The sequence below is a fragment of the Notamacropus eugenii genome, chromosome 1 (assembly GCF_028372415.1).
Source record: "Notamacropus eugenii isolate mMacEug1 chromosome 1, mMacEug1.pri_v2, whole genome shotgun sequence".
In the NCBI taxonomy this organism is placed as follows: domain Eukaryota; kingdom Metazoa; phylum Chordata; class Mammalia; order Diprotodontia; family Macropodidae; genus Notamacropus; species Notamacropus eugenii.
This window is the reverse complement of record NC_092872.1, coordinates 214,406,749-214,422,724: the sequence shown is the minus strand read 5'-3', so window position 1 is coordinate 214,422,724 and position 15,976 is coordinate 214,406,749. Positions and strand designations below refer to the sequence as shown.

Sequence of the window (15,976 nt, the reverse complement as noted above, 5' to 3'; positions counted from 1 at the left end):
CTGCCCCATCAGGCATAAAATAGGCATTAAACACTGTGAGTGCTTGTTGCTTGATTGATTAATTGATTAAATCCAGTATCCAACTCTTCCCATAAATTCCTAGTTTGGAGGCCAAAGAAAACATTTGTTGAATTGGTTTATTTTTGGGCTTTCTACCATGAACAGTGGTGATCTCATCAGTTCCTATGGATTCAATGATCATCTCTAAGCAATAATTCTCAGACTTACTTATCCATCCCTAACTTCTCTCAACCTTGCAGCTTCACATCTCCAACTACCTTTTGGACATCTCACTTGAATGTGCTATAGACATCCTAGACTCAACATTTCCAAAACTGGACATTTTCTTCACCCCCAAACCTGCTCCTCTTCCTAAGTTCCCTATACTATCAAGGGTACCAGTGCAGGAGTCAGGAGGACCTGAGTTCAAATCTTACCTCAGACACTTGACAATCAGTAACTGTCTGACTTTGGGCAAGTCGCTTAACCCCAGTTGCCTCATCCTGGGTCATCTCCAGTCATCCTGATGAATATCAATGGCTCTGGAGGAGAAGTGAGGCTAGTGACCTGCACAGCCCTCCCTCACTCAAAACAAAGTCAAGTGCAAAGTCATGTCATCATTTCTCTGATGGCATGGTCTTCTTCAGTAATGAAGGACGAACACAACAACAATACTATCAAGGTACCACCATCCTCCCAACCACCTAGGTTTACAACCTATGTGGCTTCCTCAACTCCTCCTCTCTCTCAACCCGCATATCTAACTAGTTGTCAAGTCCTGTCCATTCTGCCTTCACAATATCTCTTGAATATGCACCCTTCTCTCCTCTGTCATGCCTAGTAGAGGCCTTTATTACCTCGTGCCTAAGCTAGTTGCCTGTTAATTGGTCTCCCTTGCCCTTAAGTACTTCTATGGTCTAGTCCATCTTCCACTCAGCCATTAAAGTGATCTTAAAATGTTACACACACTCCTATTCAATAAACTCCAGAGATTCCCTATTACCTCTAAAATAAAATTATAAAATCTCTTCTTTGTTAGAATCCTTCTGTCGGAAGCCACATTTAAACTCAGGTCTTCCTGATTCCAGGTCTTCCTGATTCCAGGTCCTGTACCACTATGGGGCAGAAAGATAGCTTGCATCTCTTGGCACTGAGATTCATTTTCTCCCTTCATAGAATCTTCACCACGTTTCCTTTAGATGTAGCTCTCTGCTGGCCTCCAAGGACTGAATCCATAGGCAGTCCCCTTCTATCTGTCATGAAAGGGTCATGTTGCCTGAAGGTTCACCCATTGACTGTTCAGCCAGTGACTGTTCCCACATTCATCTGTAGCCACTAGGATACCTGTGATCACCAATACTGCTACCATTTACCTCTGGCTCTCCTGAACTCATAAAGTCACTGCCTAAACATATCCACTCACAAGACTCATTCACATAATAGCAAAAAAGAAAAAAAATCAGAGACAGAAGAGACCATGTGCTCACATCCACCACAGTAGTTAGCATTTATATAGCACTTTATAAAGTTTGCAAAATTCTTTACAAATGTAAACTCATTTGATCCTCCTAACAACCCTTTAAGATAGGTGTTATTATTTGTTTCATTTTACAGATAAGGAAACTGAGACACAGAGAACTTAAGTGACTCACCCAGGGTCACAAAGCTAGTAAGTATCTGAATACTCAAGTCTCCCTGAGTCAAAGTCCTACATTGTATCCCCTGAACCCAGTGGTCAATTTGAGATTGCTCGAAGTAGTCTTGCCTGCAAAGGAAAGAAAAAATAAAAGAAGGGGCATACCTTTTTTGCATGCTCACTCAATTTCTGTACCCCTGAACCAATTAGGAAGTCTTTTCACCATCATTCATGCCTCTCAATCACATATGACTGGACATAGGTTCACTCCAAGTTCCAAATGGTTGCTTGCATTGAAACTACAGAGGGAATATCTATGTATGCTCCAAAGATGGGTCTCCAGGTGCCAATCCATCTCTGTTACACATATGAAACTATTTGCTGGAATGTGTACCTGGGGATATGTTCTGATTTTTGTTATCAGATAAAAAAGTCTAGTCCTAAAGTTTCATTTACCCCTTTTCTGTTGAAGCCGGGAGGAAAGATGAGGAGGGAGAGCAATGGGGACAGCCAGGGGGAAAAAACAAAAAGCTAGAGCAGGAAGATGGACCGTCTCGTTGGAGGACGCTGACAGAAGGAATAGAATTGGAGACTCCCAACTCATCCAAGCTATTAGACCAGTCAAGCATTGAAGATCTGGGAGGGAGGGGGGTGTTTGGCTGAAGCAAGCAAAACTAAGCAACACGACGATTAAGTCTGACGATGTACTCAGCACCCATGGTCCCCACCTCTGCAAAGAAAGGAGGGAAGGCAAAGCATCTTAGATATATTAGCACATGAATGGTGCAAATTCATAGGTGGAAAAACTCAGGGCAGTGATGATGCTTCACAATGGTGATACTGGAGAAGGGTGCAGAGAGGCTTATAAAAGTTACTGGAGTGCTTCTGGTTTAAGAGTCTTGCACCAGCCGTCCCCTCCTAAGGGTGATACACAGGTTGCTAGTAATATCCTCAGAGGATGGGGGATGGCAGGGCACAATGCTGCCCGGAACTCCCGTTCTCGGGCCCTCTCCCTCCAACGACAAATCCCTTCGTTACACTCTTCGCCCCTCACAAAGATGGCGTAGACTGAAGCGGAACGGCCAATGAGAAGAGGCGTTGCTGCCGGTTGCCGAGGTAACAACCAACGGGCGGCGGGGACTCTGCTCGGTGCCGCGCCGGGGTCCCGGAGTGGGCGGGGCGGCTGGAGGGGTCCGAGGGAGGCGGTGGAGCGGCAGGCCGCAGCGGCTGTTCAGGCAGAGTCGGGGACGCCGCAGCCGAGACTCGGGGTCTCGGGGGAGCCCAGGTCAGCTAGCCGGGCGGGGCGGGGGAGAGGGCACGGGTTGGAGGTGGCGGTGGGTGTGGCGGTGGGTGTGGCGAGGGATGCAGCGGACGCGGGGATGCTGAGCTTGTCCTGTGCTAGCGGAGCCCTCCGAGCCAGGCCCTGCCTCCAGGGCGCGGGTGGGAACGGGCGGCGTGAGCGGATCGCTGGTAACGATAGTACAAAACCCGATCCTGCCTCGCTTGTTTGTATGGCGCCCCAAGGGTGCATCAGGTCATCGCAGCCTCACGACCCCCTGGGGAGGAAAAACTCTCCCCAGTTTACAGAGGAGGAAACCGAGGTTCCGAGAGGTTACGGGGCTGACTCTGACACAGGGGCTCATTTCCTCTGGCTGCTCTTCTGCCAGCCAGCCTCCTCCTCCTCCCCTGCCCTCCCCTCCCCTCCCCTCCCCTCCCCTCCCCTCTCCTCTCCTCTCTCTCCTCTCCCTTGCTTTCCGTATTCCGACCTGCCTCGAAAACTTCCCAACTCGGACTCTTAGATGTTAATGACACTTTGTTTCCATTCGATTTGATGTTTCTCTGCACGAACATTTCAAATACATTTCCCACTCATGTTACATTGAAACCTTGAGCTCCTGGCACCTAAAAAGACGACTGGATTTGGACTCAGAGTACTCAGTTTCAAATTCTGCCTAGGTCTGCCGTTTGGCTACATATATGATCTGGGACAAATATGAAGTCCTTCAACCTCTCTAAGCCTCAGTTTCCTCATATGCAAATGAGGGGGCTGGGCTAGATGACCTTTCAAGCCCCTTCCAACTCTAAATCAACGATCACTTGAGCTCTTTCTTTGATGATTATCATCAGAGTAGGTCCATCGTGAATTCACATGTACCTTTTCTGTGGTCTAGCTGGAAATGGAAGGATGATGATGATGATGGAGATTTGAAATATTGAGGAAGAATATTTGATCCTTCTTGGATCATCATCTTCTGGTCATGTAATAGAAGATGCAGTATCAATAAAGATTTTATTAAAAACTTTTTTTTTTTTACCCTTAATAACAGGGGTAGAGCCAGCATATTTAGCCTCTGACCTCTCAGTGCCTGGAAAAAAGCTAAGATGAGGAGTGACTAAAATAGACCTAAAATATACAGAGAAAGTCCCTGTTAAGGTGACAGTGTTGGGGGATTCTTTCTTAAGGTATCTGAATGACAGGAGGATGCCAAAGGCATGTCAAAAAACCTTAGACCTAAATAGTAACACACACATATATACATACAAAATTGGGAGACTATCAGTAAGTATTGGTCTAAGTTCCCAGCTCTCCAACATTTTTATAGCCATAATCTACATATGTAACAAGGGCATCCTTGATGAAGGTATGAGAAAGGAACAGGTGGCTTTCACAAAACATGTTCTGTTTTTATAGTCATACAATTGATTGATTGTAAGGTATAGAGGATACAAAACACTGTGCTTATTGTTTTGTTTTGTTTTTTACTATAAAAGGACATTCGATTCAATAAGACAAGACACTTCCTTAAAGGCTCTTCTCTAAGAATGTATCCCCCCATGCATATGTCAAAATCATATATCCCATGAAAGATGTAATAACAGAGATAACTCTAATGACTCTGCTTTTTATTATCAAATTAGTCATAAAACAGGGAGACACATGTTTGCCAGGAGTGCCATTGTTATGGAGAATTGTCTTATGTTCAGAGCAAAGGATAAGTGGAAGAAGAATTTTCTATAGATGTTAAGGGTCTCCAAATGCACTTGTTTGTGGAATACATTGTGCTAATTACATCAAACCCCAGAATATTACAGAGCCAACTATGTAAGAGCTATAATCACTCAAAAGTTTTTATCCTGATTATTCACACAGGAAAACCTAATGGAAGAATTCCTATTATTCAGACTATGTTATACAACAGAATAAACAATCACCAGAGTTTGTCCATCTATACAACTATCTTGTACAAACATTGTAAATGGACAGTGAACTGTGCCCAAGAGGTGGACAGGAGGAGGGCAGGCAGAATTACTCTTGGGGAGACTGTACAGTGCTTTTAAGTGATCCTGAGCTTCTTCTCAAAATTATTTCCCAGCTTTTTAACAGTATTTTCCTGGTGATGTCTGGCTGAGTTATCAAAGTCCCCAAATTAAAGGGTCACCCAGAGGGCAACAGAGAAGGTATATGGTGGGTATGAACTGATGGTAGTACATTACCAGTGAAGAACTACCCAGGAGAAATATTGTAAACTAGAATATCATCAAAGATTTACAAATGGAAAAAAGATTACATGATTATATAGCAAGACCTAGGGAGAACTGTTGGATAGCCCGCAATCTTTGTGGTTACCCACACATTGTTAAAATCTAGAGATTCTCTCTTTCCCTTTCCCTTTCCTTTCCCCCTTCCCTGTCAGGTTGACTTGATTCTGCTGTGGAGGATTTATTTACAGGGGATCTGGACAGGAGTTGTACAAGATAGGAGGAGAAGGTATAGGTGGGTTTAGATCTACACTACTAGAGAAAGTATCCATATCAGTGGAATCCAAAATCCATCTAAGTATCTAAATTGAGTTTCAAGGCCTGGCTGGCATGTAACAGTCTTTATTTCCTTCTCTTTAGTATTCTTAAAACCTAAGTACCAATATCCTTTTTAATCAAGGATCGAGCTTTGTTGAAATTTAAGTGTGTGACCATTATCTGGGAATGTTATGTTTTGCGAATATTGTAGAAAAGTACATAAGCAGGTAAGGTAGACACTTAAATAAAACGTGCTTTAGCTTAGGAGAATTTGTCCCTATATAAAGCAGCCATCTTTATTTGGGAACAGGTTACCCTGTACTCATAAAATGGTAATTCCATTGTGAGGGCTGAGTCACATGTTAGTACATCCATCCTCCGAGACAGCAGAGTTATTTACTTTTGGGCAAATGTTCAGCATGAAGCTTTGTAGCTTTTGTAGCTCATTCACTTATTCAGAGTACAGAAAAGGTAGGTGTCTCTTTAGAATCATGAATCATCTTGCCTTTGTGGCTGTATTTCACTTAGAAACCTGGAATCTAAGTCTAGAGTCCCTATATCCTCTTTAAAGTGATCATTTTAATAACTGCTACAAATATTGATGTGAGTTTCTTGTTAAGTAATCTGTGCTCTAGCTTTTTTTATTATATACTAATTAAGTCCCAGGCTTTGTTAGCAGAGGTTGCATTTTTTTAAATTAGTAAATTTGTCTCAGGGACCAGGTTCAGTGATAAAATTCTACTTCTGAGCTATTGGCAGTGCAAACTGTCTATCAATCAGTTTGAATAATTATGGAAGTCAAAGCAGTAAATCTCTCTATTGCCCCTGAAGCAGCAATAAGATGTAGACACTTGTCGCAGCTGCTGCTAAAAAACAGATGTTGGCTGAGATCCAGTGATCTCAAATGGTTTTTTTCCAATGGCACTCTTACTTGTACACTTAGGAATATGTATGTGTGGTTCAAATTCTGTATCCAGTAGACAACTGCCAGGAACATAGGCCACACTTCCTGGGGAATCTGTAGCTTATACTGTAAAACCCAATGAAAGAAAGTGGCAAGGCAGAGCCTCCTGAAATGAGTCTTAGTACCAAGAAAGTAATCCGTAGTATTTCATTAGCTTTCTTAATATATTTGGGCTTTATTCCCAAAGGGCCAACAAATAACACACCAAGAGCCATTTAGTGCCTTCTCAGTCAATAAAGCTAATGTCTTATATCCTTTCTTCCAATATCCAACAGGTTCCTCAGAAACAGAGGTTCAGTTCCTCCAGCCAAGCAGTAACTCTGACTAGGACTTCTGTGTAGCTCTCAGGAGAGGGAAATGAATCAGTGGGAGTGCTAATCTCATACTAGTCCCTTCCACAAAACATCCTGGAGTGAACCCTTGCAAATCTTTGAGACACAGCAATGTTTATTTGTTTCAACTGAACTTGGTAAAGAAATTACCCTAGCATAACCTTCCTATGGAAATAGTAACATTGAATTTGCTTTTGAAATTATTTTTTCAGAGATAGAATCTACAGCACTATATCTTTCCATAAATCCTGTTTGATCTTAAATGAGTGGAACGATGGTCATAGATTACACTGCCTCTAATGATTTGGCTTGTTATGTCGGGGAGAACAACCTTAGTCTTTATCAAAACGACTATCTGAACTGGAAAGAGTTATCCCCTAGAGTTCTGGTGGAAAACCATTCCCCTTGCTCTCATTAATGTTGTATTTGCAATGGAGTCGCGTTGACCTGCACCCAGACATTGTCTGATGCTAAGCTGCTGAGATAAGGGCCTTGTGAATCTGAAACCAGAGCTGAGGGCCTGGAACACTAATGGATGAAAAAGCATGTTAGACAGCAGGCTCTGTATTTGTTTGGAGAAAAATAGGTCATCAGGATATTCAGGGCAGGTCAGGAATAGAGAAATCCGACCTTTTCAGTGCAGGCTTGGGATGCCCTACTGGCCACTATGAATCAGTAGGAGTTCATCGTGAACAAGTTATGCCAGGCGACTTCCTTTTTAGACAGAATTATTAGAATGATAGATGAAGAGAACCTACATACATAGCACTCTCAGATTTCAGTAAGGCATTTGACAGAGGGTCTCATGATCTCATTATGGTCCGGATGGAGAAATGTGGGGGACGATTTGGAATTGGATGATCAGGCCTAAAGAATGATGATTCTATGAATCATGACATACTAGAGGGGAGTCTCTGATGGAATGCCACAGAGTTCCACCTTTATCCTGGTTGTGTTCACTTTAGTCAGTTATTTGGATGAAGGTATAGATGGTATGTCCATCAAAATTTGTGGATGAAAAAACTAGGAGGGATAGCTAAATAGGTAAAATGATGGACTTCATCAGACTAGAATGAAGAACCAAAACTATTGGAATGAAACCTGAAAGGAGAAATATAAAGTTCCTTTACTGGGGTGGGGGTGGGGGGCTGGCGGGAATCAACCAAAAGTATAGGATGAATGTGATGTGGCTAAACAATTATATGAAAAAATCCTGAGTGAGATTTAGAAGACCACGATTCAGAATGAGTCACTGGGGTAGTATATTGTTACAGAAACATCTGGCATTGTGGACAAGGTGTCATACATCATATCAGAAACACCTTTTATCCAAATTTCCCTTCTGACACAAGGTGTGTGAGCATGGGCACATTACTGGACCTCTGAGCTGCGATTTCCTCATCTCCAGAATGGGGATAATCATGCCTGCATCAGAGGGAGCAGTGAGATAATTCATGTGACAGACCTGGCAGATTTTCAGGGGCTCTTCTAGTGTCCAAGAAGGCCATCATTATGTGTCAAGGAGAAGAACTAGCATAGTCCCAAGCCAGAGTAATGGAAGCATTATTCCTCAGAATGAGAAGGCTACACATAGTCTCACTGTGCTTAGCCCTGGTTCTAGCATATGGGGACCATTCCCTGTGAAGATCAGTGAAGGGAAGTGAGAATGTTTAGCCTAGAGAAAACTTCAGGGGGAAATGGTTCTGATTTTTATGTATTTGAAGTACAGTCATGAGACAGAGGCATTACACCTGTTTTGTTTGCCCCTAGAAGGCAGAACTCAGAGTCCTAGTGGAAGTTGCAGAGAGGTACCTTTGGACTTGTAAGAAGAATTTACTAATGAAGAAAGCTCTCTAATAGTGGAATGAGCTGCCTCCCAAGGTAGCCAGTGTCCCAGTATTGAAGGTTTTTGAGAGGAAACTGAATGACCACCTATCAAGGATGACGTAGAAGGGATTTCTACTCAGGTTTGGGTTGGATTGGTAACATTTGAAGTCCCTGCTAGCTCTTTGGTTCCAATGACTCCCCAGACACAGCATTTATTCTCTCTCTCTCCCTCTCTCCCTCCCTCCCTCCCTCCCTCTCTCTTTCTCCCTCTCCCTCTCCCTCTACTTCTCCCTCCCTCTCTCTGTCTCTCTCCATCTCCCTCTCTCTCTCCCTCCCTCCCCCCATCTCTCTCGCTGTCTCTCTCTGTCTCTCTGTCTCTGTCTCTGTCTCACACACGCACACGCACACGCGCACACACACACACACACACACACACACACACACACACACAGTAGAAACACCTGCTCTATCAGGGTAAGAATTTCTAGCTCAGCAGCTTCCCAGCCAGTGACCCCTCACTCTCTTTCTCTCATATTCACTGCCTAACATATATATTTTCCATTTTGTGGGCAAAAATTATTGAATTTGGTTGAATCAATTTCTAATTTTAAGATGTCAGAATCCCAATAATGAACTGTCATAGAAAATTTAGGGCATTTAGTGCCTAAATTTTCTGTGATAGTAAATGTTCTCTGCTCTCACCCCTACTTTCATGAAGTTTTTCACAGGCAATCCAGTCTTAATTAGTCTCCCTTTCTTTAGCATGTTGCCAGTATTTATGATTAGAACACACAATTTCAGATTTAATTGTGCCTTATGTTGTTCATTTTTGTTTCATTTTGTGTTAGTCTTACATCAACAAATAAATTGTTAAGTTCCTCAGAGGCAGGTCTTTTATGCTTAGTAAGCAGAGCAGGCCTTCCTTTTATTAATTCTTCTTGCCTCCCCTGGAATCTTAGAAAATAGGATGTAGCTCATATTTTTAAAATAAGGTAAAGGAGTTGGCTAGAAGGTGAGAATACTTAAGAAGCAATAATGGTGGTTGGGGAAAAGGCTTTTCATAGGATGTGTTTGAATTCATAAACATTTGGGTGGGCTGATAAAGCTTTTTCAAACATATCTGCAAGGCTGCTTTCCTTTCCTCTAGCTGTCCTATGACGATAGCAGGCCTCTACCTGTTTCCTGTGGCTGTCACCATGACCCTGACAAAAGGCTCCTTCACCTACTCCAGCGGGGAGGAATATCGTGGCGAGTGGAAGGAGGGTGAGAAGGACGTTGGAGGTCTCCAGAGAGGAGAATTCCTTTCTGGATGAAGGGAAAATGTGTTAGAGTATTTGAATCAACTTTGCCAGGTCATCTGTTTTCCCTAGCATCTCTTCTTTGCATTATAACTGTCTGAGTAAAAGAGGAAACATGCGATGTTAGTCTCCCCTCATCAGCCCACACCCTACCCATTCTGCAAAATTTGGATTGGTTCAACATCTGTAAATGATGTGACTTAAGTATTTATTTAATATTAGTAAATAGTTCCCTTTGTATGCATGGGAGTAAAACAAAACTATTTTAAAAGCGCAAGAATTAAGGATCTCGTGGATTCAGCCTAAATTATTCTGGTAGTATACAGCTAGAAGAATAGATTATATGTTTCCCCTGGTTTGACCTCATTCCTTTTGTGACATACTAGGACAGATTTCATGTTACTACAACTGAAACATTCTGTTACGGAAGCTTGCCTGAGTACCTAACCTGAAGGAGTGATGTCACCTTCCTTACCTCACCTCATTCCAAGCCTTTTTCCTTCTCCCAAGTGTCATCTGCCTGTCTTCATGCCCTCCAAGAACTCACCTGTAACTTCTGAGTAGCCCCAGGAAATTACATTTTTTTTGTCCCTAAAATAAACTCCATTCTCCATTGTCTCAGGAGCATTATTGTTCACCCGGCATCTTACTTTGTTTCCTGGCCAATTCAGTGGGCAAAATAGAGCACCCCCAGAGATGTAAAATCTTAGCAAGTGCTGTAAGAGTCCATCTTTTTTGTCCTGCATCTTTCACACTGCCGATGGGCAGTGTTTTTATCGAGATGTTCTTTCTAGATTTTTCTTGTCACTTTCGCATGAGAAGAGAATCCAAACCAGATGGTTATAAATTAAGGAAGAGAAGTTCCAGGAAGTCCCATTGCCTTCAAAATGGCAGCTTTGGTGCTTTGCTTTACTTGCTCTTTCAGCACTAAAATGCTAAAACATACTGATATCACTAACATCTCTTTTTATTTTTTAGGGTAACTCTTTCCTCTTTGAGTCGGTGGTCTGTAAGGGAAGGGATTAGAGGTGTTTGAGAAGGTGCCCAGGAGCTGCCCCATTTCAGCCTGACACCTGTCCTTTTCTTTGCTTAGGCCGCAGGCATGGCATTGGTCAACTGATGTTTGCAGATGGTGGCACCTACCTGGGTCATTTTGAGAATGGGCTCTTTAATGGCTACGGGGTACTGACTTTCTCAGATGGCTCAAGGTGGGTACTTGGTCCTCTCCCCTCTCAGCCTTTGCCTAGGGAGGCTCCAGTCTACAAATGGGATAATGATAAACAGTTTGCTAAACTGTCCCAGTCCCTGCAAATCCTGCCAGAAGAGCATGTGCAGCTCTCTTGACTGATCTTTGTTCGGCCTTGAGGCCGATGAGCTACCCGAGCCTTCTTACCTTTCGCAGGTCTTCAGTGGCCATCCGGATAAACGTATTGAGAGAAGAGACTTTCCAGAGTCAAACAAGGGTTAGGCTTTATTCAGGGTCTTAGTTAGGTATCCATATGCAGGGTGAATTCTTCCTCAGGAGAGAGGAATCCTCCTCCTCCCAAGGGGCAAGGATCATACAGCAAGAGGATGGGAGTGGAAGAGGGGAGGGACCCTCTTCCCTCTAAGTGCCCTTCAGCAAGAAGAATGGGGAGGGACCCCCAAAGGGGACCCCGAAGCCAGAAGAGAGCCTTCAGGCTTTCCTGTCCCTACTTAAGCTCTCCCGCCCGCATAGTTTGCACGTGAATACCCTGCGTACTCTCAGCCCCTAGCTAATTAACAACAGGTGTGCTCAGACCACAGGACCAATCTCAAGGGTGGGATGCTCTCCCCAGCAAGTTTCCCACTGAGAAGAGGGGGAAATGCACGAGATAACCCGTGTTTCACGCCTCAATCCCCAGCTGTTCCCTAGGGGGGCCTCGTGAGAACTCTGAGGTTTAGAAGTCCTCACTTTTACCTGCCCGAGACTGTTCACGTGAAAACTGAGCTTACACCCCCAACAGCTCTTAAATATTTCAAGATTGTGAAGCTTTTATGAAGTGGCCAGGAGGGAAGTCACCTTTTGACTCTTATTCTCCTCACTTCCATCCCTCATTTTCCTCTTATGTTCCCTTCTTTCCCTTCCTGGGCTATGTCACAGTGACTAACTCTGGTAGAGTATGGTTAGAGCTATTTCCATATGTTCACTCAGTCTCAGCTAGGAGTGTCTCCCCAAATGGTTAATCTTGGTGTCTCTCTCTACAGATACGAGGGGGAGTTTGCCCAAGGAAAGTTCAATGGTGTTGGAGTTTTCATTCGCCATGACAACATGACCTTTGAGGGGGAATTCAAGAGTGGCCGAGTAGATGGCTTTGGTGAGTAATAGCCAAAGGTGAATTGTTCTTTCAGTTCATCTAGTCAAGGCTGGGCCTTCCCCTTGGTTCCAAAAAGTTGGATTGTTAAGCATGAATAGGTGGGAAGTTAATCTGTTAAGTGCAACCTCTCTTTTTTTACTCTGAGGCCTAAGAGCCTCATCTTTTCCCTTCATGGTCCTCATCAATATGATAGCAGGGCTTGTAAAGCATTTTTCAACCTCTCTGAATTGGATTTGAACTGAGACCTTTGAGTAGCTTCCTGTAACAATGTCTCTAATTTTTCCTCTTTTATCTCAACCCACAGGCCTGTTAACTTTTCCTGATGGTTCTCACGGAGTTCCTCGAAATGAAGGTCTGTTTGAGAATAACAAGTTGCTACGGCGAGAAAAGTGTCCTGCAGTGATCCAGCGGGCACAAAGGGCTTCCGAGTCAGCCCGGAACCTCCCAGTTTGACGAGGTACCCTGGCTCTGCAGGAGGAGCAATCAAGCCGATGGCCCACCACTGCAGGGGAAGGAATGAACCAGACCCAAGATTCTTTGAGTTACAAACACCAAATAGTTGCCTTCTGACACATCCCTTTGCCTGCCAGTCAGGAGTTAGATTGTGGATTGGGGCCATCCACAGGCCCTCCAACAGCTTGGACCTCCTGAACAAAGAGCAGTTGATTTCAGTTTTGCCTTGGTCCTGCCCCTTGTTTGCTGCTGCTCAGATGAGCTGCCTTTTTCCACACCCTGGGACTCTCCATCCCTAAATCCCTGCACTGCTCCCAGCCTTGCTGCCTTCTACTCTGTCCTGGGCCCATGATCACCTGCAGTGTACTTAGTGCCCCACTTCCATTTGGGGGAGGTGATCCAACAGCTACCCCTCAGCTGAGGCCCATGCCTTGGACTTCCTGGGGCAGGAAGGAGTATGGACTCTGGGAACCAGGGAGAGAAGGCATACAGCAGGCCTTTAAAAGCCTAGGTTGGAGATTTTTTCTTAGGTCACCTTCTCATTTTGTTATTGTTTGGAATTAGGGCTCCAGGTCTGTCATATGAACTGGCCAGGCTAATCTTGAACTCCTCTTTCCCAGTCTTTGGGTGCTATGATGGGTCTTCATGTGTCCTTGACTTTATAGTGTAACGACATTACACAAAAGGACTTCATTTTTGCATCTAATCTTTATGTACCTTCATTGCTGTTCTTATATGGGTAAGAAAGTGATATAAAACCATAATCCTAAACTCCCGTGTAGAGCAGAGAACAGGGACCTCCAGGCCCACTAACGATGTGTGAAGGCCAGGATTGACCTAGGCTTTCTTAGGACAGGAAAGGAACTGGTTAGGCTGAAATCCTCCTTGTGAACCCCTGTCTAGATCCCTGGAATTTTGACTAAGGTGGATGCAGATCATTCAGAAATACATTGAGCTAAAACTATTTGATGGACTAAATCCAGGTCACCATAACTCTTTCACCACCAGCCCTGGACATTAGACCTGGAGATGAAAACTCTGCTCATCAGCATCACACCAAGCTTATTCAGAGACTTTGAACACACTATATTTCCCATTATTCTCATATCAAATGTTTTATTAGCAGCATATTTTGGTGGAAATACTAGCTGTGTGCCTCTATCATCGCTGGATTTTACTGTTGAAATAAAAGTGTTTGTAAGGAATCAACACATCTCCCAAACTGCTGATATATGGTTCCCTTGCTTTTGATCCTTACTTATTCTTTGTAGCTGTAACTAGACTAGTATTGCCCCATTTGCTGTTTCCAAGGGCCAGTAATAAATTGAGATTCAAGAAGCCCCTCAGTAAGCCTAGTCCCCTCCAGCTTATTTTGGGCTTTTCATTGATCTGCTCACCTGGCTTTGAGAGTATGACTTTCTCTTCCATTTCATCATTAGGGCCTGTTTTAAGTGCTGAAACAGAGTGGATCTCAAAAATCGCCATGGTGGGTGGGCTCGGCTGGCAAAGGCCTCTTGGTATCCAGGAAGGAAATATAGGGCTGAGGGTCCAGGCAGATCTGGACCCAGTTTGCTTCCCTGTAGTTTATTGGTCTATATGAATAGTATTACATGATCGGGGCCAGGGGGATTACTGAAGTTCTAAAGCAATGGCTTTACCAATCAAAGGCAGAACACTTGGCCAAGTCTCATTTGGGATTCCCCTCAGTAATGAAGTCTAAAGATGGCTTCGGTAACATTTATCCACCAGGTGGCACCGCATACATGCAGTTGACAAGGCTGATGGGACTGGCCCACGAACCTGTCATCCTACCTGCCAAATGCAGGAAATGCATAGAATAGATAGATAGGTACTGTTGAGTTATGGAGTACCGAGATGCTGAGGGGAAAGGAAGAAGCATTTGTTAAATGGCTCCTGTTAAGCACAATCTGCACTGTGCTTAAAGCTTGACAAATACTGGTCCCGCCCAAGGTGGTTGGCTCAGTGATGGCAGTGGAGTGTAGTTAATGTTAATGGCTTTGCTTTTGTCTGTGTCTTTCAGCCTTTCTATTCTAGGTTTTCTTTCCACATGCTGCCATCAGTGGGTGCAAGCCTCCCCTACCTATTTCCTGGACCAAACAGCAGCCTCTATTTCAACCTCTCAGACATCGTTATTTCAGAATATAATATCTGTCACCCCCATCCCCTCCCTTCTGGATCCTGAGGTCATAGGAAGAAGGCTGGAGCAGAGACCAAAGTAGCAAAAAGTACCTTTTGTTAACTAGGGACTCTGAAAAATATGGTTTTGTGAAACAGATGTGAGGTTTGTAGTCTGGGAGAATTAAGTGGTCCTGATGCTACCACTTGCCTGGCCATAATAATAGCTCACACTTATTAGATCCTCACAACAACCCTGTGAGGTAGGTGATTTTACCCCCATTTTTCATATGAGAAAACTGAGGTTGAAAAAGGTTGAGTCACATCCTTAGGGGCTGGGCTATGGGAAAGAACGGGAGTAAGCAAAAAGCGATGACACCATTGTTCCCCCTCCCATCTCCACTGTACAATTAAGGCTATGGGTAGAGGAGTAGAGGCCAACTAGAGACGTGGCAGAGGATGGCCTTGCCCTTCCTCTGGCTCTTCATAGCCAGCCATTGCTAGTGAAATCCAAGCGTAGCTTCTCCTCTTCATCAGGGCTCAGTTTACTCAGAGGGGCACGACAAGGGCCCCCATAGTAGCCAAACCAGTCCATGGCTTTTTTCAGCCCCGGGATCCCAAAGCGTCGGGTTACCTGAAAGGAAAGGTCAGAGGTAGCTTCTAGCTTTATCCTGGGCACAGACACATACATCCCTCAAAGTTAGGGTCCCCACCTCTCCTAAGCCTAGAATAAAAATTTTTCAAAGCCTATCACACCAAGGGGGAAATCTGGGACCAAAGCTTCAAGTACTGGGAAACACAGGGTAATTAGTAGTGAGTGAGAGTTGAGTATAGGATTGTAGGATCTGTCAAACAGGGAAAAATGGAGAGTTTTTTCACATTTTTAAATCTGTAAGAGACTAGAAATCCTTTTGTCCAACCCCTTTTCATATCGATGAGAAAACAAACCCAAGGAAATGAAACACCTTGCCCAAGGTTTCGCAGCAGATTATTAGTGGGACACGGAAAGGAGAACTAGGTTCCTCTCATTCCTAGCCCCTACCTGACACTGCTTCTCAGCACCTTAGTTCTAGGATGAACAAAAACCCAGCCAGGAGGGTAAGGGAGGGGGACAAACAATCAGGGCACATCCCCTTGGGGAAAGTGTCCAAACTCTTGGACTGGTCCTGGAGATCCCAGCTTTGGAGTCTGGGGCC

The 15,976-nt window shown here is 44.1% G+C and overlaps 2 protein-coding genes across 6 annotated transcripts in view; one reads left to right on the top strand and one right to left on the bottom strand.

Annotated features, from left to right (window-relative positions):
• Positions 1-2,804: 2,804 nt before the first annotated feature.
• Positions 2,805-13,853, top strand: MORN4 (MORN repeat containing 4). Of its 4 annotated transcripts, XM_072626679.1 has the most exons (6): positions 2,845-2,921; positions 6,674-6,867; positions 9,705-9,820; positions 10,949-11,063; positions 12,082-12,191; positions 12,496-13,853. In XM_072626679.1, the coding sequence occupies exons 3-6, from the start codon at positions 9,712-9,714 to the stop codon at positions 12,642-12,644; spliced, it is 483 nt and encodes a 160-aa protein (XP_072482780.1). In that variant the 5' UTR covers positions 2,845-2,921; positions 6,674-6,867; positions 9,705-9,711; the 3' UTR covers positions 12,645-13,853. The 4 variants fall into 4 exon arrangements, with proteins under 4 accessions (XP_072482788.1, XP_072482780.1, XP_072482772.1 ...); XM_072626687.1 differs by lacking the exon at positions 6,674-6,867 and having other exon boundaries at positions 2,805-2,921; XM_072626671.1 differs by lacking the exons at positions 2,845-2,921; positions 6,674-6,867 and adding an exon at positions 8,536-8,611.
• The window catches only part of HOGA1 (4-hydroxy-2-oxoglutarate aldolase 1), a 36,005-nt gene continuing 33,762 nt past the window's right edge, over positions 13,734-15,976 (bottom strand). Inside the window, exon 7 of one of the 2 annotated variants that reach the window (XM_072626631.1) lies at positions 13,734-15,414. In XM_072626631.1, coding sequence (XP_072482732.1) covers positions 15,265-15,414 — 150 coding nt within the window. In that variant the 3' untranslated portion in view covers positions 13,734-15,264. The remainder of the gene's footprint in view (positions 15,415-15,976) is intronic. The other variant, XM_072626635.1, reaches the window with a different exon arrangement.